This window comes from Carcharhinus amblyrhynchos, unplaced genomic scaffold (assembly GCF_965287045.1).
Source record: "Carcharhinus amblyrhynchos unplaced genomic scaffold, sCarAmb.v2.hapA scaffold_981, whole genome shotgun sequence".
NCBI lineage: Eukaryota > Metazoa > Chordata > Chondrichthyes > Carcharhiniformes > Carcharhinidae > Carcharhinus > Carcharhinus amblyrhynchos.
In genome coordinates, this window is record NW_027650721.1 from 7501 (window position 1) to 35125 (window position 27625).

General features: G+C 57.4%; 2 protein-coding genes across 5 annotated transcripts; one reads left to right on the forward strand and one right to left on the reverse strand.

The window, feature by feature from the left end:
• Positions 1-382: 382 nt before the first annotated feature.
• On the reverse strand, positions 383-3598 carry nupr1b (nuclear protein 1b). Its single transcript, XM_080184874.1, has 3 exons — positions 3346-3598; positions 1136-1311; positions 383-403 (listed from the first exon to the last, which is right to left on the reverse strand). The coding sequence occupies exons 1-3, from the start codon at positions 3443-3445 to the stop codon at positions 383-385; spliced, it is 297 nt and encodes a 98-aa protein (XP_080041000.1). The 5' UTR covers positions 3446-3598.
• Positions 1654-27326, forward strand: sgf29 (SAGA complex associated factor 29). Of its 4 annotated transcripts, none has more exons than XM_080184873.1 (10): positions 1654-2514; positions 12615-12690; positions 16584-16659; positions 18433-18505; positions 19135-19199; positions 19799-19928; positions 22008-22154; positions 23624-23659; positions 24597-24759; positions 27100-27326. In XM_080184873.1, the coding sequence occupies exons 2-10, from the start codon at positions 12616-12618 to the stop codon at positions 27214-27216; spliced, it is 882 nt and encodes a 293-aa protein (XP_080040999.1). In that variant the 5' UTR covers positions 1654-2514; position 12615; the 3' UTR covers positions 27217-27326. The 4 variants fall into 4 exon arrangements, with proteins under 4 accessions (XP_080040999.1, XP_080040995.1, XP_080040997.1 ...); XM_080184869.1 differs by lacking the exon at positions 1654-2514 and adding an exon at positions 11112-11187; XM_080184871.1 differs by lacking the exon at positions 1654-2514 and adding an exon at positions 11112-11169.
• Positions 27327-27625: the final 299 nt, after the last annotated feature.

Consider the following 27625-nt stretch of genomic DNA (forward strand, 5'->3'; position numbering starts at 1 on the left):
CTGTACCCGCCGTCTCTCCCTGCGAGAGGGAGCGGGAGGTGTGCACCTCGAGGCAGTATCCTCTGTGCGGGCTCCCGGAGGTTATCTAGGTAGTCTGTCTCCCTCCCAGTTGCCGCTGTGTTTATTAACCAGCCCCACGCTTGCTCGTCGGCCCGTCAACGGAGATTGTCGGGGCGCGTGTGCGTATGTTTCCACCCCCCCCGCCTCGCGCCTCTGTCGGTGGGGTGGTGGGGGGGGGGCAGGAAGGAAGGGAGGGAGGTCCGTACTCAAAATCCGTTTCCGTGTCCGAGGTAGGGGCGTTTCCGTGCGATCCGTGTCCGGGAGTTCCAGCCTTTCTTCTCCAGCACGCCTGGTCAGAGTTCGGGATGTGGGGTGGGGGGGGTCAGGTCGCCGGGTCCTCGGCCTGAAGGGGAAAGGATACGGGACGGACTGGTCCAGCGGGAAGTGGGAACGGAAAGGCAGATCCCGCACCGCGGGCCCTCCCCCCTCCCCAAAGCTGCCTCGCACACTCACCACCGCTCCCCGCCCCATTTCCCCACCCCCCCCCCGCTTCTCGGGCGCCCCGCCCCGTTCCCCCCCCCCCCGCGGGCGCCCCGCCCCGTTTCCCCCCCCCCCCCCCCCCTTCACGGGCGCACGCCCCGTCCTGTCCCCCCCGCTTCATGGGCGCCCCGTCCCGTCCCCCCCACTTCACGGGCGCCCCGTCCCGTCCCCCCCCACTTCACGGGCGCCCCGTCCCGTCCCCCCACTTCACGGGCGCCCCGTCCCGTCCCCCCCACTTCACGGGCGCCCCGTCCCGTCCCCCCACTTCACGGGCGCCCCGTCCCGTCCCCCCACTTCACGGGCGCCCCGTCCCGTCCCCCCCCACTTCACGGGCGCCCCGTCCCGTCCCCCCCACTTCACGGGCGCCCCGTCCCGTCCCCCCCACTTCACGGGCGCCCCGTCCCGTCCCCCACCCTTCACGGGCGCCCCGCCCCGTTCCCCCCACTTCACGGGCGCCCCGCCCCGTTCCCCCCTTCGCGGGCGCCCCGCCCCGTCCCCCCCCCCTTCGCGGGCGCCCCGCCCCATTCCCCCCCCCCCCTCGCGGGCGCCCGTCCCCCCCCGGTGGGCGCCCCGCCCCGTTTCCCCCCCCCCCCGCCGACGCCCCGCCCGTTTCCCCCCCCCCCCCCCCCCTCGCTCTCACCCTCACTTCCCTCCGGTTCTGTTCGGATCTCTGGAGTTTTTGGGTGATTTTCCGTTCATGCCCAGATGGGCTGTAGCGATTGGTGTTCTCACTGGCTTCCTTCTTACTGCGTCCCTTCCGACTGTTATCACCTGGGGGGGGGGGGAGGTGTATAGGAGGGTCAGAGCGGAGTGTGCACCCCTCCCTATCCCTGTGCCCCCACCTCAAAGAACAAAGAAAATTCCAGCACGGGAACAGCCCCTCCTGCACCGCCCCGTGCTGCCCCCCCCCGACTGAACTAAACCCCCCCTACCCTTCCGGGGACCGTATCCCTCTCTATTCCCATCCTATTCACGGATTTGTCCAGACGCCCCCTTAAAACTCACTCCCGTATCCGCTTCCACTCCCTCCCCCCGGCAGCGAGTTCCAGGCACCCACCCCCCCCTCTGTGTAAAAAATCTGCCTCGTACATCTCCCTTTAAACCTTGCCCCTCGCACCTTAAACCTGTGCCCCCCCGCGTAATTGACTCTTCCACCCTGGGGGGAAAAAGCTTCTGACTCTCCACTCTGTCCCTCATCATCTTGTAGACTTCTATCAGGTCTCCCCCTCAACCTCCAGTGAGAACAAACCAAGTTTCTCCAACCTCTCCCCATAGCTAATGCCCTCCGTACCAGGGGCAACATCCTGGTAAATCTTTTCTGTAACCCTCTCCAAAGCCTCCACACCCTTCTGGTAGTGTGGGTGACCCAGAATTGAACTCTATATTCCAAGTGCGGCCTCACTAAGGTTCTATAAAGCTGCAACGTGACTTGCCAATTTTTAAACTCAGTGCCCCGGCCGATGAAGGCAAGCATGCCGTATGCCTTCCTGACTCCCTTCTCCACCTGCGTTGCCACTTTCAGTGACCTGTGTACCTGTACGCCCAGATATTCTGTAAACCCTACTTGCATCAAGTTTCAAAGAAGCCACAGAAGTTTAAAGATATTCTATACATTCCCTCCCCATGGACCAATATTCAAATTGTTGTTTTAAAAAGTTTTTCTGGGTAGGTGTTCAGAGAGATCCTGCAAGTCTCTCAATTGGGCCAGTGGGCTGATGAATGGCAGATGGAGTTTAATTTAGATAAACGCGAGGTGATGCATTTTGGTCGATTGGACCAGGGCAGGACTCACTCAGTTAATGGTAGGGGAGAGTTACAGAACAGAGAGATCTAGGGGGACAGGTTCATAGCTCCTTGAAAGTGGAGTCACAGGTGGACAGAGTGGTGAAGAAGGCATTCGGCATGCTTGGTTTCATCGGTCAGAACATTGAATACAGGAGTTGGGACGTCTTGTTGAAGTTGTACAAGACATTGGTAAGGCCACACTTGGAAATACTGTGTACAGTTCTGGTCACCCTATTATGGAAAGGATATTATTAAACTAGAAAGAGCGCAGAAAAGATTTACTAGGATGTTACTGGGACTTGACGGATTGAGTTATAAGGAGAGGCTGGGATAGACTGGGACTTTTTTCTCTGGAGCGTAGAGGGGTGATGTTATAGAGGTCTATAAAATAATGAGGGGCACAGATCAGTGAGATAGTCAATATCTTTTCCCCAAAGGTACGGGAGTCTAAAACTAGAGGGCAGAGGTTTAAGGTGAGAGGGGAGAGATACAAAAGGGTCCAGAGGGACAACTTTTTTCACCCAGAGGGTGGTGAGTGTCTGGAACGAGCTGCCAGAGGCAGTAGTAGAGGTGGGGACAATTTTGTGTTTTAAAAAGCGTTACATGGGTGTAGAGGGATATGGGGCAAACGCGAGCAATTGGGATTAGCTTAGTGGTTTAAAGAAAAGGGGCAGCATGGACAAATCGGGCCGAAGGGCCTGTTTCCATGTTGTAAACCTCTGTGACTCCCCTAAGCCCTGTTTGCAAATCTCAGAGCTCCTCCTGCAGACAGTATCGACATGCGGGCGGTTTACGAATTGGAAAGCGGCCAAAGGCAAGAAGTTTTTCTTTCCCCCAAAACTTTTGCAAGTTTCTCCGAGGTAACCCGCGTCCCCCTCGTACCAGCAGGGAGGAAGGGTTGTGGTGTATTTTGCGAGGGAAAGGTGGGGGGGGGAGGTTAAAGGAGCTCCCTCGAGCTTTCTGGTGTTCCCCCAGTCCGTCAGTTTTGTTTGTAAGCTGGGGAATGGGGTCGGAACTCACCGCAGAATCGTTCGTTGAAATTGTAGTAATCGTACTGGTCATAGTACTGATCCTCGAAGGCGTTAGCCTGAAGCTTCTGAGTCTTAGCTTGCTCCGCCATGGCCCCCCCGGGGTTCTATTCGAGACCAGGAATATTTGTGTGTGTGTGTGTGTGTCTGTCCTCCGTGCACCGACTGTGTGAGCTGTGCCTGGCTCTCTCGACTTGTTTACTGCAGGGTACACAGATTACATCAGCCCTCGCTCAGAAGGAGGGGCTTTTTCCTCCACCACCCCCTCTCTGGCCAGGCGTGTGTGTTTACACAGACAGCAGCCAGCCCTTTGCACACTTTTCTCCCAAGTGTTTGCCCGTCAGTGTCACGAGTGCGGCTGACGTTGACACCGCGGTGAAGTTACAGCGCACATCCACACTCCCGCAGCCTGTTTGGGAAGGGGAGAATTTAGCGCGGCCGATCCACCTCTTAACCCCCACGTCAAGAAACCCACGCAGACACGGGGAGACTGTGCACACTCCGCGCAGACGCTAACCCGAGACCGGGAATCGAACCCGGGTCCCTGGCGCTGTGAGACAGCAGTGCTAACCCGCTGTGCTGTGGGGAATGGAACCCGAGTCCCTGTGAGACAGCAGCGCTAACCCGCTGTGCTGCGGGGAATGGAACCCGGGTCCCTGTGAGACAGCAGTGCTAACCCGCTGTGCCGCGGGGAATGGAACCCGGGTCCCTGTGAGACAGCAGTGCTAACCCGCTGTGCTGTGGGGAATGGAACCCGGGTCCCTGTGAGACAGCAGTGCTAACCCGCTGTGCTGTGGGGAATGGAACCCGGGTCCCTGTGAGACAGCAGTGCTAACCCGCTGTGCCGCGGGGAATGGAACCCGGGTCCCTGTGAGACAGCAGCGCTAACCCGCTGTGCTGTGGAGAATGGAACCCGGGTCCCTGTGAGACAGCAGCGCTAACCCGCTGTGCTGTGGGGAATGGAGCCCGGGGTGCTGTGACAGTGCTAACCGAACACACATACACCCAGGCCCTACCCCCATATCCTTAACATTTACCCACTAATCCACCCTAACCTGCACATCTTTGGACACTAAGGGACAATTTAGCACGGCCATCCACCCTAACCTACACATCTTTGGACTGCCCTCGCTCTGTATGTATGAGCCAGGGGTTCTGTGTGCCTGAGTGTCTGTACAGAGACCTCTTCCCCCCCCCCCCCCACCTTGTCTGTACAGAGACCCCCCCTGTGTGACCCCCCCCATGTCTGTACAGAGACCCTCCCATGTGACCGCCCCCCTCACAGTGTCTGTACATAGAACCCCCCCCACAGTGTGACCCCCCCCTCACAGTGTCTGTACAGAATTCCCCCCTCCCCCCCCAGTGTCTGAGCATCTGTACAGAGCCCCTTCCCTCAAGCAGGGGGTCTGAACAAAGCCCCCTCTTCTCCCTGGCAGGGGGTGGACTGGATACGGTCAGGAGACACAGAGAGAGAGAGAGGCAGGGGGACAGGGGAGAGACAGAGACACTCCGTGTCTCTCACCCCCGTGACATTGACAGTCCGTGTCTCCCCCCATGAGATTGACATTCCATGTGAGTTCCCCCCCCCCCCCGTGAAATTGACATTCCATGTGTGTGTGTGTCCCTGTGAAATTGTCACTCTGTGTTCTGTCCCCCCTGTGAAATTGACACTGTGTGTGTATGTATGTCCCCCCCCCCAGTGAAATTGACACACCGTGCCCCCCCATGAAATTGACACACGGTGTGTGTGTCCCAGTGAAATTGACACTGTGTGTATGTATGTCCCCCCCAGTGAAATTGACACACCGTGCCCCCCCATGAAATTGACACACCATGCCCCCCCATGAAATTGACACACATAGAACATAGAACATTACAGCGCAGAACAGGCCCTTCGGCCCACGATGTTGCGCCGACCAGTTACAAAAACAATGACCCACTAGCCTATACCAATCCCTTTTCATCCATAAACCTATCCAGAGATCTCTTAAACGCCCCCAAACTAGACGCATTTACAACTGCAGCAGGCAGGGCATTCCAATCCCTCACCACCCGCTGGGTAAAGAACCTACCCCTGACATCCGTCCTGTAGCTACCCCCCCTTAATTTAAAGCCATGCCCCCTCGTGCTAGCTTTCTCCATCCGAGGAAAAAGGCTATCACTATCCACCCTATCTAAACCTCTAATCATCTTATATGTTTCAATAAGATCCCCTCTTAGCCGCCTTCTTTCCAACGAAAACAACCCTAGATCCCTCAGTCTCTCCTCATAGGACCTCCCCACCATACCAGGCAACATCCTAGTAAACCTCCTCTGCACCCTCTCCAACGCCTCCACATCCTTCTTGTAATGCGGGGACCAGAACTGCACACAGTACTCCAAGTGCAGCCGCACTAGAGTAGTGTACAGTTGCAACATTACACTGCGACTCCTAAATTCAATCCCCCTACCAATAAACGCCAAGACACCGTACGCCTTCTTGACAACCTTATCTACTTGATTCCCAACTTTCAGGGATCTATGTACACACACACCTAGATCCCTCTGTTCATCCACACACGGTGTGTGTGTCCCAGTGAAATTGACACTGTGTGTGTATGTATGTCCCCCCCAGTGAAATTGACACACCGTGCCCCCCCATGAAATTGACACACGGTGTGTGTCCCCCCGTGAAATTGACACTCGCTGTTTCCACCCCTCTGACACTCATACTCTCCCTGTCCCCCCGCCGTGACATTGACAGTCTCCTTCGTGAATAACAGCTTCCTGATTAAAAACAGCTCACGAGGTTTGAGTCCAATGTGTACACTGGGGAATGATTAACACTGGGCGCGGAGATATCACAATCGGAGTGAGATAGAGAGGCTGTGCGAGATTAACCTCAGTCGGAAAGACTCTCACAAAGAACAAAAACAGCCCGGGAAACAGACCCTTCAGCCCAACGAGCCCGTGCCGCCCTTTTAACATTACCAGTCCCCCCCCATCCACCCATGACCCTTATCTATTGTTTTATGGCCATCCACATTGAGGGGAGACTAATTTAGGGACAATTTGTTACACCAATCAGCCTAACAGCACATCTTTGGGGTGTGGGAGGAAACAGGAGCACCCGGAGAAAACCCACGCAAGCACGGGGAGAATGCGCAAACTCCCACAGACACCGGCCCAAATCCATGTGTCTGCACAGCAATCAGTGATAGTCACTGAGCTGTCGTCTTGCCCAGTATCTGGTCCAGTTTAGGCACACACTAACGACATGAAGCATTAGGCCAATCTCGAAACATCCAAGAGCAGCCCCAGTACGACCCATTGCGTGTACGCCCCTCGTTAGACAACAAGGTGGACCGACTTAAAACCTGTGAATTAAAAGAGAAAAACATTAGTATCATACCACATCCTTATACATTCCCAGGGACGTCCCAATGCTAGTGAACCTTATTTAAAACAATCTCCTATATCCTCCCATCTCCAACCCACTCATGTGCCTGTCTAAGTAACTCTTAAACAACTCCAGCGTGCCTGCCTCCACCACCTTACTTGGCAGAGCATTCCATACCCCCTGTACCCTCTGTGTGAAAAACCTCCCTCTAATATCTGTGTTATACCTCTCCCCGCTCACCCTAAGCCCATGGCCCCTCGTACTGTGTGTCTCTAACATAGGAAACAGCTTACCTCAAACCAGCCTCCCATCCATTGACTCTGTCTACACTTCCCGCTGCCTCGGGGGAAAAGCAGCCGGGATAATTAAGGACCCCCCCCCCACACACACCCCGGACATTCTCTCTTCCACCTTCTTCCGTCGGGGAAAAAGATACAAAAGTCTGAGGTCCCGTACCGACCGACTCAAGAACAGCTTCTTCCCTGCTGCTGTCAGACTTTTGAATGGACCTACCTCGCATTAAGCTGATCTTTCTCTACACCCTCGCTGTGACCGTAACACTACATTCTGCACCCTCTCCTTTCCTCCTCTATGAATGGTATGCTTTGTCTGTACAGCGCGCAAGAAACAATACTTTTCACTGTCTCCCCATACACGTGACAATAATAAATCAAATCTGGATGAAGAAATTTCTCCTCACCTCAGTCTTAAAAGGTTTACCCCTTATCCTCAAACTGTGACCCCCCCCACTTTGGACTGCCCCCCCCACCATGGGGAACATTCTTTCTGAATCTCCCCTGTCTAACCCTGTTAGAATTTTGTAAGTGTCTATCAGATCCCCCCTCTCACTCTTCGAAACTCCAGTGAACACTCCCCTGATGTGAGGTGACTCACTTTGGGAGCAGTATCGAGGCTGCAGATTACTCCCTGAGTGGGCGTAAATTGGGAGAGGGGGAGCGTGCAGAGGGATCTGGGCGTCCTTGTGCACCGGTCGCTGCGGGTAAGCACGAGGCGGTAAGGGAGGCAAACGGCCTTCGTTGCGAGAGGTTTGGAGCAGAGGGATGTGTTGTTACGATTGTCCAGGCCACACCGAGAGTATTGGGGGCAGTTTGGGTCTCCTGATCTGAGGAAGGATGTTCTCGCTCTGGAGGGGAGGGTTTCCCAGCTGATTCCCGGGGTGTACGGACGTACGAGGAGAGATTGACCAGGTTAGGATCCTTTCCCGCTGGAGGGGGGGTGGGATCTCACAGAGATTTATAAAATTCTAACAGGGTAGATGCAGGGAGGGTGTCCCGGATAGAACATTACAACGCAGTACAGGCCCTTCGGCCCTCAATGTTGTGCCGACCAGTGGAACCAATCTAAAGCCCATCTAACTATTCCAATCTCATCCATATGCCTATCCACTGACCATTTGAACACCCTTAAAGTTGGCGAGTCCACAACTGCTGCAGGCAGGGCATTCCACACCCTCACTACCCTCTGAGTAAAGAACCTACCTCCGTACTATAATTACCACCCCTCAATTTAAAGCTATGTCCCCTCGTGTTAACCATCACCATCCGAGGAAAAAGGCTCTCACTGTCCACCCTATCTAATCCTCTTGTACGCCTCTATTAAGTCACCTCTTAACCTTCTTCTCTCGAACGAAGACAGCCTCAAGTCCCTCAGCCTTTCCTCGTAAGACCTTCCCACCAGACCAGGCGACATCCTGGTAAACCTCCTCTGCACCCTTTCCAAAGCCTCCACATCTTTCTTATAATGCGGCGACTCAGAACTGTACTCAATACTCCAAGTGCGGCCGCACCCGAGTTTTGTACAGTTGTAACATGGTGTAGTTGGGGGGGAAGTCCAGAACCGGGAGGGGGGAGGTGGTCACAGACTGAGGATTTGGGGGGGGGGGGGTAGACCATTTAGGACGGAGGTGAGGAGATATTTCTTCAGCCGGTGAGCCTGTGGGTTATGGGGGGAAAGCGGGACCGGGCTATTGAGTTGGACGACCAGCCATCGATGGGTGGGCTGAATGGCCTCGTCCTGCTCCAGTCTTCAATATTTCCAATCGCCTCGATCTCTCCTCGTATTCCCAGAGCCGCCATTCCAGGAACGTAACTGGAAGAAAGAGACTAGGAGAAGGGGGCCACTCCCAATGGGTACCTACTCCTTAACCCAACCAGCCACTGATCCGTACACCAGCCTCACCGCATCTCCACAGGGCATACTTGACATCGGATATCCCAGAGACACACCCAAACACAGCGACAAACCCAAATCCCCATAGAATTTCCACAGTGCGAAATGAGGCCCATCAAAGCATCACTTACTTATCGACAGAGCATCTTTGGACACTAAGGGGCAATTTAGCATGGCCAATCCCCCTAACCTACACATCTTTGGACACTAAGGGACAATTTAGCATGGCCAATCCACCCTAACCTACACATCTTTGGACACTAAGGGATAATTTAGCATGGCCAATCCCCCTAACCGACACATCTTTGGACACTAAGGGACAATTTAGCACGGCCAATCCATCCTAACCTACACATCTTTGGACACTAAGGGACAATTTAGCACGGCCAATCCACCCTAACCCACACATCTTTGGACACTAAGGGACAATTTAGCACGGCCAATCCACCCTAACCTACACATCTTTGGACACTAAGGGACAATTTAGCACGGCCAATCCACCCTAACCTACACATCTTTGGACACTAAGGGACAATTTAGCATGGCCAATCCACCCTAACCTACACATCTTTGGACACTAAGGGACAATTTAGCATGGCCAATCCACCCTAACCTACACATCTTTGGACACTAAGGGACAATTTAGCATTGCCAATCCACCTAACCCGCACATCTTTGGATCTGTAGGAGAAAACCAGAGCACCTGGAGGAAACCCACACAGACATGAGGAGAATGCGCAAACTCCACAAACAGTGACCCGAGCTGGGAATCGAACAGCGGCGCTAACCATGTGCTGTCTATTCTCTCTCTCTCTTTCTGTCGCTATCACTGTGTGTGCGTCTCTTTTTCTCGCTGTCTCTCTCTCTGTCCCTTGTTCTGTCTCTTGCACTCTTTATCTTTCGCTATCTCTCTTGTTCAATCTCAGTTGAGTGGGTTGGAGTGGAAGTGAGGAGGGGGGGGGGGGCTGATCCGTCCCGGATGGTGTCGAGCTTCTCGAGTGTTGTTGGGAGCCACACCCATCCAGGCGAGCGGAGAGTATCCCATCACACTCCTGACTTGTGTCCTTGTAGATGGTGGGACAGACTGGGTGGGGAGGAGGTGGTGTGAGTCAGGAGGTGAGTTACTCTCCGCAGGATCCCCAGCCTCTGACCCGCTCTGGGAGACACAGGATTTATCTGGCTGGGTCCCAGTTCGGTTTCTGGTCAATGGTCACCCCCAGGATGTTGATAGTGGGGGGAGGGGGGATTCAGTGATGGTAAACATTGAGTGTCAATGGGAGGAGATGGTTAGATTCCCCCTCTCCAGCCTTTTACACAGGAACAGGAAGAGGCCATTCAGCCCATCTCTCTCCCTCCAGCCTGTTACACAGGAAGAGGAGGAGGCCATTCAGCCCCTCTCTCCCCAGCATGTTACACAGGACCAGGATGAGGCCATTCAGCCCATCTCTCTCTCTCCAGCCTGTTACACAGGACCAGGAGGAGGCCATTCAGTCCCTCTCTCTTTACTCTTTATTTGCATTTACTTTAATTCAGAGAGGATTAATCTTTATTTAGATGGGTATAATCTGTATTTAGGGGTTTCACCTTTATTTACAGGGTATTATTCTGTATTGGGGGGGTTTAAGGGGGTTTTTGGGGTTATTTCGAGTTCAGATCCGCTTTCACCTGTTTCTGTCACTCGGCGGACGCCGTCCCACTGTGGGCGGGGACTTCTCCGGGCCGTCCCCGGCATCCATTGGTTGGGTCGCGATGATAGACAAGGGAATGGACCAATGGGACCGACTGCGTTGTGGAAAGAGCGCATGCGTCATGCAGGCGACCGGCAGAATGCATGCGCTGTACTGGCTGAGGGCGGGGAGTGCCGGATTCTACACATGCGCACGGATGGCTGGAGCATGCTTGGGTATTGAGCATGCGTATTTACAGGGGGACGAGAGAAGGTAACTGAGCATGCGTAATGGCGGCTGGGTGCCGGTTGCGGAGCATACGTCTTGACAGCAGACGGTCGGGGCGTGATTGGGTATGAGCATGCGTGGTGACGACGGGAGCGAGAGCAGGGTATTGAGCATGCGTACCATGGCATGGTGTGTCAGAGGCATGCGCACTGCAGTTTGGCGGCGGCGGGGGGGAGGGCTAGGCATGCGTGCTGGGTTCAGTGGGCGGTTCCCAGTTCTGGGCGTGCGCAGATGGGCTACTGCCTGGGACGGCCGGGTGTGGGCATGCGCAGTAGTGGCCAGCTCTTCCAGTGTAACTAGATTCGTGTAGGTGAGTGAAAATTACCCCCAGAGGGTGCACTGACCCCCAGATACCCCCCCAGAGGGTGCATCCCCCCCCATACACCCCCCAGATGGTGCATTCCCCCCTAGATACCTCCCAGAGGGTGCATTCCCCCCTAGATACCCCCCAGAGGGTGCATTCACCCCCCAGATACCCCCAGAGGGTGCACTGACCCCCAGATACCCCCCCCAGAGGGTGCATTCACCCTAGATACCCCCCAGAGGGTGCATCCCCCCCAGATACCCCCCCCAGAGGGTGCATTCCCCCACATACACCCCCCAGAGGGTGCATTCCCCCCTAGATACCTCCCAGAGGGTGCATTCCCTCCTAGATACCCCCCAGAGGGTGCATTCACCCCCCAGATACCCCCCAGAGGGTGCACTGACCCCAAGATACCCCCCCAGAGGGTGCATCCCCCCCAGATACCCCCCCAGAGGGTGCATTCCCCCCTAGATACCCCCCAGAGGGTGCATTCACCCCCCAGATACCCCCAGAGGGTGCACTGACCCCCAGATACCCCCCCAGAGGGTGCATTCACCCTAGATACCCCCCAGAGGGTGCATCCCCCCCAGATACCCCCCCCAGAGGGTGCATTCCCCCACATACACCCCCCAGACGGTGCATTCACCCCCCAGATGGTGCATTCCCCCAAATACACCCCCCAGAGGGTGCATTCCCCCAAATACACCCCCCCAGAGGGCGCATTCCCCCCAGATACCCCCCAGATGGTGCATTCCCCCAAATACACCCCCCAGAGGGTGCATTCCCCCATATACACCCCCCCCAGAGGGTGCATTCCCCCATATACACCCCCCCCAGATGGTGCATTCCCCCAAATACACCCCCCAGAGGGTGCATTCACCCCCCAGAGGGTGCATTCCCCCATATACACCCCCCCCAGAGGGTGCATTCCCCCCTCCCCCCAGATGGTGCATTCCCCCCAGATACCCCCCCCCCCCCCCCCCAGAGGGTGCATTCCCCCCCCAGGGGGTGCTGCCAGTACCCATGATGTGGAGATGCTGGTGTTGAACTGGGGTAAACACAGTAAGGAGTCTCCCAACACCAGGCTAAAGTCCAACAGGTTTATTTGGCAGTAAACTAGCTTTCGGAGCTCTGGTCCTTCGTCAGGTGAGCGGAGAGAGTTCTGATCACAGACAGGGGATATAACAGCACACATAGTTTACAGATTACTGATTAGAATGGGAGTCTTTACAGCTAATCTGCTATTCAAGCCTTAAAGATTTTCTGCACCTTTAAGACTTGATTAACTGTGAAGATTCGCGTTCTACTGCCAAATAAACCTGTTGGAATTTAACCTGGTGTGGGGAGACTCCTTACTGTGTTTACCCCAGGGTTCGCTGATCCCCGGATACCCCTCTGACCCTGTCTCTCTCTCTCTCTCTCTCTCTCAACAGGATGGCGTTGGTTTCTGCGGACACACGGATCTCTGAGTTACTCGGGGATCTCCATCATTTGATCAAACAGACTCAGGTTAGTTACAACTGAGGCTGACATTAACACGGCAATGAAGTTACTGTGAAAATCCCACACTCTGGCACCTGTTCGGGGGGTCGCACTGAGGAAGAATTTAGCACGACCCAATCCACCCCGAACCAGCGCGTCTTTCGGGCTGTGGGAGGAAACCGGAACATCCGGAGGAAACCCACGCAGACACGGGGAGAATGTGCAGACTCCACACAGAGAGTAACCCGAGCCGGGAATGGAACCCGGGTCCCTGTGAGACAGCAGTGCTAACCCGCTGTGCCGCGGGGAATGGAACCCGGGTCCCTGTGAGACAGCAGTGCTAACCCGCTGTGCTGTGGGGAATGGAACCCGGGTCCCTGTGAGACAGCAGCGCTAACCCGCTGTGCTGCGGGGAATGGAACCCGGGTCCCTGTGAGACAGCAGCGCTAACCCGCTGTGCTGTGGGGAATGGAACCCGGGTCCCTGTGAGACAGCAGCGCTAACCCGCTGTGCTGTGGGGAATGGAACCCGGGTCCCTGTGAGACAGCAGTGCTAACCCGCTGTGCTGTGGGGAATGGAACCCGGGTCCCTGTGAGACAGCAGCGCTAACCCGCTGTGCTGCGGGGAATGGAACCCGGGTCCCTGTGAGACAGCAGCGCTAACCCGCTGTGCCGCGGGGAATGGAACCCGGGTCCCTGTGAGACAGCAGCGCTAACCCGCTGTGCTGTGGGGAATGGAACCCGGGTCCCTGTGAGACAGCAGTGCTAACCCGCTGTGCTGCGGGGAATGGAACCCGGGTCCCTGTGAGACAGCAGCGCTAACCCGCTGTGCTGTGGGGAATGGAACCCGGGTCCCTGTGAGACAGCAGCGCTAACCCGCTGTGCTGTGGGGAATGGAACCCGGGTCCCTGTGAGACAGCAGCGCTAACCCGCTGTGCTGCGGGGAATGGAACCCGGGTCCCTGTGAGACAGCAGCGCTAACCCGCTGTGCTGTGGGGAATGGAACCCGGGTCCCTGTGAGACAGCAGTGCTAACCCGCTGTGCTGTGGGGAATGGAATCCGGGTCCCTGTGAGACAGCAGTGCTAACCCGCTGTGCTGTGGGGAATGGAACCCGGGTCCCTGTGAGACAGCAGCGCTAACCCGCTGTGCTGTGGGGAATCGAACCCGGGTCCCTGTGAGACAGCAGTGCTAACCCGCTGTGCTGTGGGGAATGGAACCCGGGTCCCTGTGAGACAGCAGTGCTAACCCGCTGTGCTGCGGGGAATGGAACCCGGGTCCCTGTGAGACAGCAGCGCTAACCCGCTGTGCTGTGGGGAATGGAACCCGGGTCCCTGTGAGACAGCAGTGCTAACCCGCTGTGCTGTGGGGAATGGAACCCGGGTCCCTGTGAGACAGCAGTGCTAACCCGCTGTGCTGTGGGGAATGGAACCCGGGTCCCTGTGAGACAGCAGTGCTAACCCGCTGTGCTGTGGGGAATGGAACCCGGGTCCCTGTGAGACAGCAGTGCTAACCCGCTGTGCTGTGGGGAATGGAATCCGGGTCCCTGTGAGACAGCAGTGCTAACCCGCTGTGCTGTGGGGAATGGAACCCGGGTCCCTGTGAGGCAGCAGCGCTAACCCGCTGTGCTGTGGGGAATCGAACCCGGGTCCCTGTGAGACAGCAGTGCTAACCCGCTGTGCTGTGGGGAATGGAACCCGGGTCCCTGTGAGACAGCAGTGCTAACCCGCTGTGCTGTGGGGAATGGAACCCGGGTCCCTGTGAGACAGCAGTGCTAACCTGCTGTGCTGCGGGGAATGGAACCTGGGTCCCTGTGAGACAGCAGCGCTAACCCGCTGTGCTGCGGGGAATGGAACCCGGGTCCCTGTGAGACAGCAGTGCTAACCCGCTGTGCTGCGGGGAATGGAACCCGGGTCCCTGTGAGACAGCAGTGCTAACCCGCTGTGCTGTGGGGAATGGAACCTGGGTCCCTGTGAGACAGCAGTGCTAACCCGCTGTGCTGTGGGGAATGGAACCCGGGTCCCTGTGAGACAGCAGTGCTAACCCGCTGTGCTGTGGGGAATGGAACCCGGGTCCCTGTGAGACAGCAGTGCTAACCCGCTGTGCTGTGGGGAATGGAACCCGGGTCCCTGTGAGACAGCAGTGCTAACCCGCTGTGCTGCGGGGAATGGAACCCGGGTCCCTGTGAGACAGCAGTGCTAACCCGCTGTGCTGTGGGGAATGGAACCCGGGTCCCTGTGAGACAGCAGCGCTAACCCGCTGTGCTGCGTGAGAGTCTGCCTCAGACGAGGGTGATCTTAATACTCTGTTCCCCCTCACTCCTCGGAGTGGCTAGGCTAAATCCGTCCTGGGGGACAGGGGGAGGTGGGGAGAGAGAGATTTGATTTGATTTATTATTGTCACGTGTATGGGGAGACAGTGAAAAGTATTGTTTCTTGCACGCTGTACAGACAAAGCATACCGTTGATAGAGAAGAAAAGGAGAGGGTGCAGAATGTAGTGTTACAGTCACAGCGAGGGTGTAGAGAAAGATCAGCTTAATGCGAGGTAGGTCCATTCAAAAGTCTGACAGCAGCAGGGAAGAAGCTGTTCTTGAGTCGGTCGGTACGGGACCTCAGACTTTTGTATCTTTTTCCCCGACGGAAGAAGGTGGAAGAGAGAATGTCCGGGGTGTGTGGGGTGGGGGGGGTCCTTAATTATCCCGGCTGCTTTTCCTCGAGGCAGCGGGAAGTGTAGACAGAGTCAATGGATGGGAGGCTGGTTTGTGTGATGGATTGGGGGCTACATTCACCACCCTTTTGTAGTTCCTTGCGGTCTTGGGCAGAGCAGGAGCCCAGACCGAGCTGTGATACACCCAGAAAGAATGCTTTCTATGGGGCATCTGTAAAAGTTGGTGAGAGTCGGAGCGGACATGCCAAATTTCCTTAGTCTTCTGAGAAAGTAGAGGCGTTGGTGGGGCTTTCTTAACTATAGTGTCGGCGTGGGGGGGGACCAGGACAGGTTGTTGAGGGTTGGATTTACATTGAAGGCTGGGTCTACATGGTTTTGTGAAAGGAGATCAGGTTTAACGAATTGATTGGAGTTCTTTGGGGGGAGTTTCATCAACAGTGGTTAAAGGGGAACCTGCGGATGTTCTGTACTGGGATTCCCAGGAGGGATTTTCCACAAAATAAAACCTCATGGTCTTGGGGGTAACATATCAGCTCTCGCTCTACACCACTCTGCCCCCGTTCTCCTCCTTGTCCTCCTCCTTGGAATATAGTGTTCAATTCTGGGTCACCCACACTACCAGAAGGGTGTGGAGGCTTTGGAGAGGGTTACAGAAAAGATTTACCAGGATGTTGCCCCTGGTACGGAGGGGCATTAGCTATGAGGAGAGGTTGGAGAAACTTGGTTTGTTCTCACTGGAGGTTGAGGGGGAGACCTGATAGAAGTCTACAAGATGATGAGGGACAGAGTGGAGAGTCAGAAGCTTTTTCCCCCCCCAGGGTGGAAGAGTCAATTACGCGGGGGGGCACAGGTTTAAGGTGCGAGGGGCAAGGTTTAAAGGAGATGTACGAGGCAGATTTTTTACACAGAGGGGGGGTGGGTGCCTGGAACTCGCTGCCGGGGGGGGAGGGAGTGGAAGCGGATACGGGAGTGAGTTTTAAGGGGGCGTCTGGACAAATCCATGAATAGGATGGGGAATAGAGGGATACGGTCCCCGGAAGGGTAGGGGGGGTTTAGTTCAGTCGGGGGGGGGGGGGGCAGCATGGGGCGGCGCAGGAGGGGCCGAAGGGCCTGTTCCCGTGCTGGAATTTTCTTTGTTGTTAATATCTCTCCCTCTCTGTCCGCCCGTCCCCCTCCCCCTCCCCCCCCACCCCCCCCACCGCGCGTCCCCCTCCCCCTCCCCCTCCCCCTCCCCCTCCCCCTCCCCCTGTGCAGGAGGAGAGATCGCGGAGTGAACATAACCTCGTCAACATTCAGAAAACCCACGAGAGAATGCAAACCGAACAAAAGAGTGAGTTTCTCTGCCTCGCATCGCGATCGGGGGTTAACCCCGAGGGAACCGAGAGGTTTAGGCAGAGATAGGGAGGGGGTGTAGGGGGGGCTGGAGGAGGTTACAGAGATAGGGAGGGGGTGTAGGGGGGCTGGAGGGGGTTACAGAGATAGGGAGGGGGTGTAGGGGGGCTGGAGGGGGTTACAGAGATAGGGAGGGGGTGTAGGGGGACTGGAGGGGGTTACAGAGATAGGGAGGGGGTGTAGGGGGACTGGAGGGGGGTTACAGAGATAGGGAGGGGGTGTAGGGGGGCTGGAGGGGGTTACAGAGATAGGGAGGGGGTGTAGGGGGGCTGGAGGAGGTTACAGAGATAGGGAGGGGGGTGTAGGGGGGGCTGGAGGGGGTTACAGAGATAGGGAGGGGGTGTAGGGGGCTGGAGGAGGTTACAGAGATAGGGAGGGGGTGTAGGGGGGCTGGAGGAGGTTACAGAGATAGGGAGGGGGTGTAGGGGGGCTGGAGGGGGTTACAGAGATAGGGAGGGGGTGTAGGGGGGCTGGAGGAGGTTACAGAGATAGGGAGGGGGTGTAGGGGGGCTGGAGGGGGTTACAGAGATAGGGAGGGGGTGTAGGGGGGCTGGAGGGGGTCACAGAGATAGGGAGGGAGTGTAGGGGGGCTGGAGGGGGTTACAGAGATAGGGAGGGGGTGTAGGGGGGCTGGAGGGGGTTACAGAGATAGGGAGGGGGTGTAGGGGGGCTGGAGGAGGTTACAGAGATAGGGAGGGGGTGTAGGGGGGCTGGAGGGGGTTACAGAGATAGGGAGGGGGTGTAGGGGGGCTGGAGGGGGTTACAGAGATAGGGAGGGGGTGTGGGGGGCTGGAGGGGGTTACAGAGATAGGGAGGGGGTGTAGGGGGGCTGGAGGGGGTTACAGAGATAGGGAGGGGGTGTAGGGGGGCTGGAGGGGGTTACAGAGATAGGGAGGGGGTGTAGGGGGACTGGAGGGGGTTACAGAGATAGGGAGGGGGTGTAGGGGGACTGGAGGGGGGTTACAGAGATAGGGAGGGGGTGTAGGGGGGCTGGAGGGGGTTACAGAGATAGGGAGGGGGTGTAGGGGGGCTGGAGGAGGTTACAGAGATAGGGAGGGGGGTGTAGGGGGGGGCTGGAGGGGGTTACCGAGATAGGGAGGGGGTGTAGGGGGCTGGAGGAGGTTACAGAGATAGGGAGGGGGTGTAGTGGGGCTGGAGGAGGTTACAGAGATAGGGAGGGGGTGTAGGGGGGCTGGAGGGGGTTACAGAGATAGGGAGGGGGTGTAGGGGGGCTGGAGGGGGTTACAGAGATAGGGAGGGGGTGTAGGGGGGCTGGAGGAGGTTACAGAGATAGGGAGGGGGTGTAGGGGGGCTGGAGGGGGTTACAGAGATAGGGAGGGGGTGTAGGGGGGCTGGAGGGGGTCACAGAGATAGGGAGGGGGTGTAGGGGGGCTGGAGGGGGTTACAGAGATAGGGAGGGGGTGTAGGGGGGCTGGAGGGGGTTACAGAGATAGGGAGGGGGTGTAGGGGGGCTGGAGGAGGTTACAGAGATAGGGAGGGGGTGTAGGGGGGCTGGAGGGGGTTACAGAGATAGGGAGGGGGTGTGGGGGGCTGGAGGGGGTTACAGAGATAGGGAGGGGGTGTAGGGGGGCTGGAGGGGGTTACAGAGATAGGGAGGGGGTGTAGGGGGGCTGGAGGGGGTTACAGAGATAGGGAGGGGGTGGAGGGGGGTGTCTCTGGTCCATTCTCAGTGTCTCTCTCTTTTCTACAGTATCTCCGTACTATCGCACAAAGCTCCGAGGTCTCTACACCACAGCAAAAGCTGATGCTGAGGCAGAATGCAAGTAAGTGTTCAACCCTCCCCACAGTGCGGCGCTCCCTCAGCACCGACCCTCACACAGTGCGGCGCTCCCTCAGCACCGACCCTCCCCACAGTGCGGCGCTCCCTCAGCACCGACCCTCCCACAGTGCGGCACTCCCTCAGCACCGACCCTCCCCACAGTGCGGCACTCCCTCAGCACCGACCCTCCCCACAGTGCGGCGCTCCCTCGGCACCGACCCTCCCCACAGTGCGGCGCTCCCTCGGCACCGACCCTCCCACAGTGCGGCGCTCCCTCGGCACCGACCCTCCCCACAGTGCGGCGCTCCCTCAGCACCGACCCTCCCCACAGTGCGGCGCTCCCTCAGCACCGACCCTCCCACAGTGCGGGACTCCCTCAGCACCGACCCTCCCACAGTGCGGCGCTCCCTCAGCACCGACCCTCCCGCAGTGCGGCACTCCCTCAGCACCGACCCTCCCACAGCACGGGACTCCCTCAGCACCGACCCTCCCACAGTGCGGCGCTCCCTCAGCACCGACCCTCCCACAGTGCGGCGCTCCCTCGGCACCGACCCTCCCACAGTGCGGCGCTCCCTCAGCACCGACCCTCCCACAGTGGTCTCCCTCTCTCTCTCTCTCTCTCTCTGTGTCTAGTATACTACGAAAGGCTTTGGACAAGATTGCTGAGATTAAATCCATGTTGGAAGAACGGCGGATTGGTAAGCCATTCATCCTGGGACCCCCCCATACCCTTCCCCTCCCCCCAAGGAAACCTGAGATCCCCCCCAGTGGATCCCCCCCCGTGACCCCCGGACTCTGGGATTTGAGTATTTCGGCCATTGAACCCTTTGTGCTCGAGCCCTGGGGTAGTTTCCTCCGGAGCGGGACAGGCTAAGCAGCGAGTAAATCGAGTTTATTGGCAGATTACAAGGAGCGACTGTCACCTCGGTTTGCTGGGGGGCCCCGAAGGGAATGGCGGGGGAGGGGGAGGGGGTTCTCTGGTCACCCGGAAAGTGTGAGAGGCGGATCTGTGAGGTATCGGTTTGAGGAAGGGAATAGTCAAGGGAGGGGAGATTGTTGAACTGTGGAGTACAGAGGGATCCGGGTGTCAGGGCAGGACAGAGGGATCCAAGCATCGCCACGGTGTGGGGGGGGTGTCTGGGTGTTACCGCAAGGGTGGGGGGAGGAGCAGTTTGGGATGTCACTGAGGGGGGGATCGGGGCGTAGCCGCGGGTTGGGGGAGGGGGGATCGGGGGGGGGAATCCCCCCCCCCCTCATTGTGATTGACCCTGAACCAACGATTGTGAACCTTCCCCAGCTGCCCGGAACGCCGGCCTCTACAACGACACCGAACCCCCCAGGAAAACCATGCGACGCGGGGTCCTCATGACCCTCCTTCAACAGTCCGCCATGACCCTACCTCTCTGGATCGGGAAACCGGGAGAGAAGTAAGTTTCGGGGGGGTGGTGTGGAGTGGAGGGTTGAGATGGTGAGGGGGAGGCGGAGGGGGGCGCGGATTGAGGTCTCTGTATGTGTGTGTTTGTGTGTCCCACACCCTCACCGTCCCGGGCTCCTTCGCCTGAACTGGATAAATGCCCCGGATGGAGAAAATAGCGGGACTTAAGTGTTGATCTTTTCAACTGTTGATATTTTCCCCATCCCCCATTCTCCTGCCTTTTCCCCCTGACCCCCTTATTAATCAGGAACCGATCTATCTCTGTCTTAAAGACACTCAGTGACCCGGCCTCCTCTGGGGCAAAGAGTTCCCACACATTCCCCACTCTCTGGGTGAAGAAATCCCTCCCCATCTCTGTTTTAAAGGACCGTCCCTTTACCCTGAGGTTGTGCCCTCTCTGGTTCCAGTTTTTCCCACTAGTGGAACCATCCTCTCCCACGTCCACTCTATCCAGGGCCCTCGCAGTATCCTGGAAGTTTCAATAAGATCCCCCCCACTTCTAAACTCCCAATGAGTACAGACCCAGAGTCCTCAACCCGTTCCTCACACCACAAGCTCTTCATCCCAGGGGATCGTTCTTGTGAACCTCCCTCTGGACCCTTTCCGAGGGTCCGGCACGTCCTCCCTGAGATACGGGGACCCAAAACTGCTCCGGATGGGGTCTGACCCGAGCCTCGGATGTCCATCCCTGCTCTTGTATTCTAACCCTCTCCACACGAATGCTAACACTGCATTTGCCTTCCTAACTGAACCTTGCACGGTAACCTCAAGGGAATCTCGTATTCCCAAGTCCCTTCCCGATTTCCAAAGCGTTTTCCCCGTTTAGAGAACGGTCCCTGTCTCTGTTCCTCCTTCCAAAGTGCCGAAACCTCCCACTTTGTCCCGTGTTATGTTCCATCTGCCCCTTCTCTGCCCCCCTCTCCCAACCCATCCACGTCCTCCTAGAGCCCCCCCACCCGCCCCCCCCCACTCCCTCAATCCCACCTGTCCCCCTACACGTCACCTGCAAACTCAGTTCCTGCCTCCAAATCGTTCGTGCACAGAGCGAAAGATTGGGGTCCCAGCACCGACCCCCTGGGGCACACCACTCGTCAACGTGTAACAGGCTGGAGAGAGAGGGGCAGAGTGGCCTCCTCCTGTTGTGATCCAATCTGTTCCAGAGCACAATAAGACTTAATATTTGTAATTCTCCCCCTGCCCGTCTCTCTCTCTCCCCCTGCCCGTCTCTCTCTCTCCCCTGCCCGTCTCTCTCTCTCCCCCTGCCCGTCTCTCTCTCTCCCCCTGCCCGTCTCTCTCTCTCTCCCCCTGCCCGTCTCTCTCTCTCCCCCTGCCCGTCTCTCTCTCTCCCCCTGCCCGTCTCTCTCTCTCCCCCTGCCCGTCTCTCTCTCTCCCCCTGCCCGTCTCTCTCTCTCCCCCCGCCCGTCTCTCTCTCTCCCCCCGCCCGTCTCTCTCTCTCTCCCCCTGCCCGTCTCTCTCTCTCTCTCCCCCTGCCCGTCTCTCTCTCTCTCTCCCCCTGCCCGTCTCTCTCTCTCTCTCCCCCTGCCCGTCTCTCTCTCTCTCCCCCTGCCCGTCTCTCTCTCTCTCCCCCTGCCCGTCTCTCTCTCTCTCCCCTGCCCGTCTCTCTCTCTCTCCCCCTGCCCGTCTCTCTCTCTCTCCCCCTGCCCGTCTCTCTCTCTCCCCCTGCCCGTCTCTCTCTCTCCCCCTGCCCGTCTCTCTCTCTCCCCCTGCCCGTCTCTCTCTCTCCCCCTGCCCGTCTCTCTCTCTCCCCCTGCCCGTCTCTCTCTCTCCCCCTGCCCGTCTCTCTCTCTCCCCCTGCCCGTCTCTCTCTCTCCCCCTGCCCGTCTCTCTCTCTCCCCCTGCCCGTCTCTCTCTCTCTCCCCCTGCCCGTCTCTCTCTCTCTCCCCCTGCCCGTCTCTCTCTCTCCCCCCCTGCCCGTCTCTCTCTCTCCCCCCCTGCCCGTCTCTCTCTCTCCCCCCCTGCCCGTCTCTCTCTCTCCCCCCCTGCCCGTCTCTCTCTCTCCCCCCCTGCCCGTCTCTCTCTCTCCCCCTGCCCGTCTCTCTCTCTGTCCCAGGCCTCCCCCGCTCTGTGGGGCAATCCCAGCGTCCAGTGACTACGTGGCCAAACCCGGTGATAAGGTGGCTGCCCGTGTGAAGGGTCTGGACGGGGATGAGCAGTGGATTTTAGCCGAGGTGGTGAGTTACAGCCACACAGCAAACAAGTGAGTTCCCGCATCGGATCTGATTTATTATTGTCCCGTGTATTGGGATACAGTGAAAAGTATTGTTTCTCGCGCGCTGTACAGACAAAGCATACCGTTGATAGAGAAGGAAAGGAGAGGGTGCAGAATGTAGTGTTACAGTCACAGCGAGGGTGTAGAGAAAGACCAGCTTAATGCGAGGTAGGTCCATTCAAAAGTCTGACAGCAGCAGGGAAGAAGCTGTTCTTGAGTCGGTCGGTACGGGACCTCAGACTTTTGTATCTTTTTCCCCCGACGGAAGAAGGTGGAAGAGAGAATGTCCGGGGTGTGTGGGGTGGGGGGGGTCCTTAATTATACCGGCTGCTTTTCCCCGAGGCAGCGGGAAGTGTAGACAGAGTCAATGGATGGGAGGCTGGTTTGTGTGATGGATTGGGGCTACATTCACCACCCTTTTGTAGTTCCTTGCGGTCTTGGGCAGAGCAGGAGCCCAGACCGAGCTGTGATACAACCAGAAAGAATGCTTTCTATGGGGCATCTGTAAAAGTTGGTGAGAGTCGGAGCGGACATGCCAAATTTCCTTAGTCTTCTGAGAAAGTAGAGGCGTTGGTGGGGCTTTCTTAACGATAGTGTCAGCATGGGGGGGGGGACCAGGACAGGTTGTTGGTGATCTGGACACAGAGAAACTCTCGACCCTTTCTACTCCGTCCCCGTTGATGTAGACAGGGACATGTTCCCCTTCCTGAAGTCGATGACAATTCGTTTTGTTAACATTGAGGGAGAGATTATTGTCACCGCACCAGTTCACCAGATTCTCCATCTCATTCCTGTTCTCTGTCTCCTCATTGTTTGAGATCTGACCCACTACGGTGATGCCATCAGCAAACTTGAAACTCGAATTGGAGGGGGATTTGGCCGCACAGACAGAGGTGGATAAGGAGTATAGCGAGGGGGGGCTGAGAACACAGCCCCGTGGGGTACCGGTGTTGAGGATGACCCTGGGGGAGGTGGTGTTCCCGATCCTGACTGATTGTGGTCTGTGGGTTGGGAAGTTCAGGATCCGGTCGCAGAGGGAGGAGCCGAGGCCCAGGACACGGAATTTGGGGATGGGTTTCGTGGGAATGGTGGTGTGGAAGGCCGAGCGGTGGTCAAGAAATAGGATTCTGACACCTGGTGTCCTTGCAAACTGGGTGTTCCAGGGTTGAGTGGAGATGGTGCCCACTGTGGGCCAACTGGGGTGGGTCCAGGTAGGCTGGAATTGAGTTGACCAAGAGGAAGGACTGTGCGGAGGGAGGGATCTGTCCAACCCCACCGACCCCGGGGTGAGAAAGCCGAGGTCAGCAGAGAAATTTGTGAGAGGGACCATCTCACCTGGGTTCTCAATGGCCAACACTGAGAGTCCTGAATATCTTCCCGACCTCCTGGGGATTTGGGGAACTCCGAATCTTGAGTAATCATCTCACCCCCTCCCTCTCTCTCTCTCCTCCCAACAGATACGAGGTGGATGATATCGATGAAGAGGGAAAGGAGTAAGTTTTTATATCCTGCAGTGCGGCGCTCTCTCGGCACCGACCCTCCCCACAGTGCGGCGCTCCCTCGGCACCGACCCTCCCCACAGTGCGGCGCTCCCTCGGCACCGACCCTCCCCACAGTGCGGGACTCCCTCAGCACCGACCCTCCCACAGTGCGGGACTCCCTCAGCACCAACCCTCCCACAGTGCGGCGCTCCCTCAGCACCGACCCTCCCCACAGTGCGGCGCTCCCTCAGCACCGACCCTCCCACAGTGCGGGACTCCCTCAGCACCGACCCTCCCACAGTGCGGCGCTCCCTCAGCACCGACCCTCCCACAGTGCGGCGCTCCCTCAGCACCGACCCTCCCCACAGTGCGGCGCTCCCTCAGCACCGACCCTCCCCACAGTGCGGGACTCCCTCAGCACCGACCCTCCCCACCGTGCGGGACTCCCTCAGCACCGACCCTCCCCACAGTGCGGGACTCCCTCAGCACCGACCCTCCCACAGTGCGGGACTCCCTCAGCACTGACCCTCCCCACAGTGCGGGACTCCCTCAGCACCGACCCTCCCACAGTGCGGGACTCCCTCAGCACTGACCCTCCCCACAGTGCGGGACTCCCTCAGCACCGACCCTCCCCACAGTGCGGGACTCCCTCAGCACCGACCCTCCCCACAGTGCGGGACTCCCTCGGCACCGACCCTCCCACAGTGCGGGACTCCCTCAGCACCGACCCTCCCACAGTGCGGGACTCCCTCAGCACCGACCCTCCCACAGTGCAGTGCTGTGGGGAATGGAACCCGGGTCCCTGTGAGACAGCAGCGCTAACCCGCTGTGCTGCGGGGAATGGAACCCGGGTCCCTGTGAGACAGCAGCGCTAACCCGCTGTGCTGCGGGGAATGGAACCCGGGTCCCTGTGAGACAGCAGCGCTAACCCGCTGTGTTACTGTTCTAGACGCCATACCCTCAGTCGCAGGCGTATCATTCCACTGCCGCAGTGGAAAGCAAACCCGGAGACAGACCCGGAAGCTTTATTCCAGAAGGATCAACTTGTCCTGGCCTTGTATCCGCAGACAACATGTTTCTATCGAGCTCTCATTCACACAGCTCCCCAACGGGTAAGTAACTAAGAGAGAGAGGGGGGACTGAGAGACACCAGTCAGTGTACAGATATCTCCCTGAGAGAGAGAGAGAGAGGGGACTGAGAGACACCAGTCAGTGTACAGATATCTCCCTGAGAGAGAGAGAGAGAGGGGACTGAGAGACACCAGTCAGTGTACAGATATCCCCCTGAGAGAGAGAGAGGGGACTGAGAGACACCAGTCAGTGTACAGATATCTCCCTGAGAGAGAGAGGGGGACTGAGAGACACCAGTCAGTGTACAGATATCTCCCTGAGAGAGAGAGGGGACTGAGAGACACCAGTCAGTGTACAGATATCCCCCTGAGAGAGAGAGAGGGGACTGAGAGACACCAGTCAGTGTACAGATATCTCCCTGAGAGAGAGAGAGAGGGGACTGAGAGACACCAGTCAGTGTACAGATATCTCCCTGAGAGAGAGAGAGGACTGAGAGACACCAGTCAGTGTACAGATATCTCCCTGAGAGAGAGAGAGAGAGGGGACTGAGAGACACCAGTCAGTGTACAGATATCTCCCTGAGAGAGAGAGGGGACTGAGAGACACCAGTCAGTGTACAGATATCTCCCTGAGAGAGAGAGAGGGGACTGAGAGACACCAGTCAGTGTACAGATATCTCCCTGAGAGAGAGAGAGAGGACTGAGAGACACCAGTCAGTGTACAGATATCTCCCTGAGAGAGAGAGAGGGGACTGAGAGACACCAGTCAGTGTACAGATATCTCCCTGAGAGAGAGAGAGGGGACTGAGAGACACCAGTCAGTGTACAGATATCTCCCTGAGAGAGAGAGAGAGGACTGAGAGACACCAGTCAGTGTACAGATATCTCCCTGAGAGAGAGACAGGGGACTGAGAGACACCAGTCAGTGTACAGATATCTCACTGAGAGAGAGAGAGAGAGGGGACTGAGAGACACCAGTCAGTATACAGATATCTCCCTGAGAGAGAGACAGAGAGAGGGGACTGAGAGACACCAGTCAGTATACAGATATCTCCCTGAGAGAGAGAGAGAGAGGGGACTGAGAGACACCAGTCAGTGTACAGATATCTCCCTGAGAGAGAGAGAGAGAGGACTGAGAGACACCAGTCAGTGTACAGATATCTCCCTGAGAGAGAGAGAGGGGACTGAGAGACACCAGTCAGTGTACAGATATCTCCCCGAGAGAGAGAGAGAGAGGGGACTGAGAGACACCAGTCAGTGTACAGATATCTCCCTGAGAGAGAGAGAGGGGACTGAGAGACACCAGTCAGTGTACAGATATCTCCCTGAGAGAGATAGAGGGGACTGAGAGACACCAGTCAGTGTACAGATATCTCCCCAAGAGAGAGAGAGAGGGGACTGAGAGACAGCAGTCAGTGTACAGATATCTCCCTGAGAGAGAGAGAGGGGACTGAGAGACACCAGTCAGTGTACAGATATCTCCCTGAGAGAGAGAGAGGGGACTGAGAGACACCAGTCAGTGTACAGATATCTCCCTGAGAGAGAGAGAGGGGACTGAGAGACACCAGTCAGTGTACAGATATCTCCCTGAGAGAGAGAGAGGGGACTGAGAGACACCAGTCAGTGTACAGATATCTCCCTGAGAGAGAGAGAGAGAGGGGACTGAGAGACACCAGTCAGTGTACAGATATCTCCCTGAGAGAGAGAGGGGGGACTGAGAGACACCAGTCAGTGTACAGATATCTCCCTGAGAGAGAGAGAGGGGACTGAGAGACACCAGTCAGTGTACAGATATCACCCTGAGAGAGAGAGAGGGGACTGAGAGACACCAGTCAGTGTACAGATATCTCCCTGAGAGAGAGAGAGGGGACTGAGAGACACCAGTCAGTGTACAGATATCTCCCTGAGAGAGAGAGAGGGGACTGAGAGACACCAGTCAGCGTACAGATATCTCCCTGAGAGAGAGGGGACTGAGAGACACCAGTCAGTGTACAGATATCTCCCTGAGAGAGAGAGAGGGGACTGAGAGACACCAGTCAGTGTACAGATATCTCCCTGAGAGAGAGGGGACTGAGAGACACCAGTCAGTGTACAGATATCTCCCTGAGAGAGAGAGAGGGACTGAGAGACACCAGTCAGTGTACAGATATCTCCCTGAGAGAGAGGGAGGGGACTGAGAGACACCAGTCAGTGTACAGATATCTCCCTGAGAGAGAGAGGACTGAGACACCAGTCAGTGTACAGATATCTCCCTGAGAGAGAGAGAGAGGGGACTGAGAGACACCAGTCAGTGTACAGATATCTCCCCGAGAGAGAGAGAGAAAGGACTGAGAGACACCAGTCAGTGTACAGATATTTATTCTGCTCTTATTTTTCCCATAGCCTCAGGAAGATTATTCTGTCCTTTTTGAGGACACATCGTACGCTGATGGTTACTCCCCACCCCTCAATGTTGCTCAGCGATATGTGGTGGCTTGCAAGGAAACTAAGAAGAAATAGTTCTACACCAGAGGGACGTCAGAGAGAGGAGCGAGGGACTGCTGAGGGGGCGCTCCCTCAGCACTGACCCTCCCACAGTGCGGCGCTCCCTCAGCACTGACCCTCCCACAGTGCGGTGCTCCCTCAGCACTGACCCTCCCACAGTGCGGCGCTCCCTCAGCACCGACCCTCCCTACAGTGCGGCGCTCCCTCAGCACTGACCCTCCCACAGTGCGGCGCTCCCTCAACACCGACCCTCCCCACAGTGCGGCGCTCCCTCAGCACCGACCCTCCCCACAGTGCGGGACTCCCTCAGCACCGACCCTCCCACAGTGTGGCGCTCCCTCAGCACCGACCCTCCCCACAGTGCGGCGCTCCCTCAGCACCGACCCTCCCCACAGTGCGGCGCTCCCTCAGCACCGACCCTCCC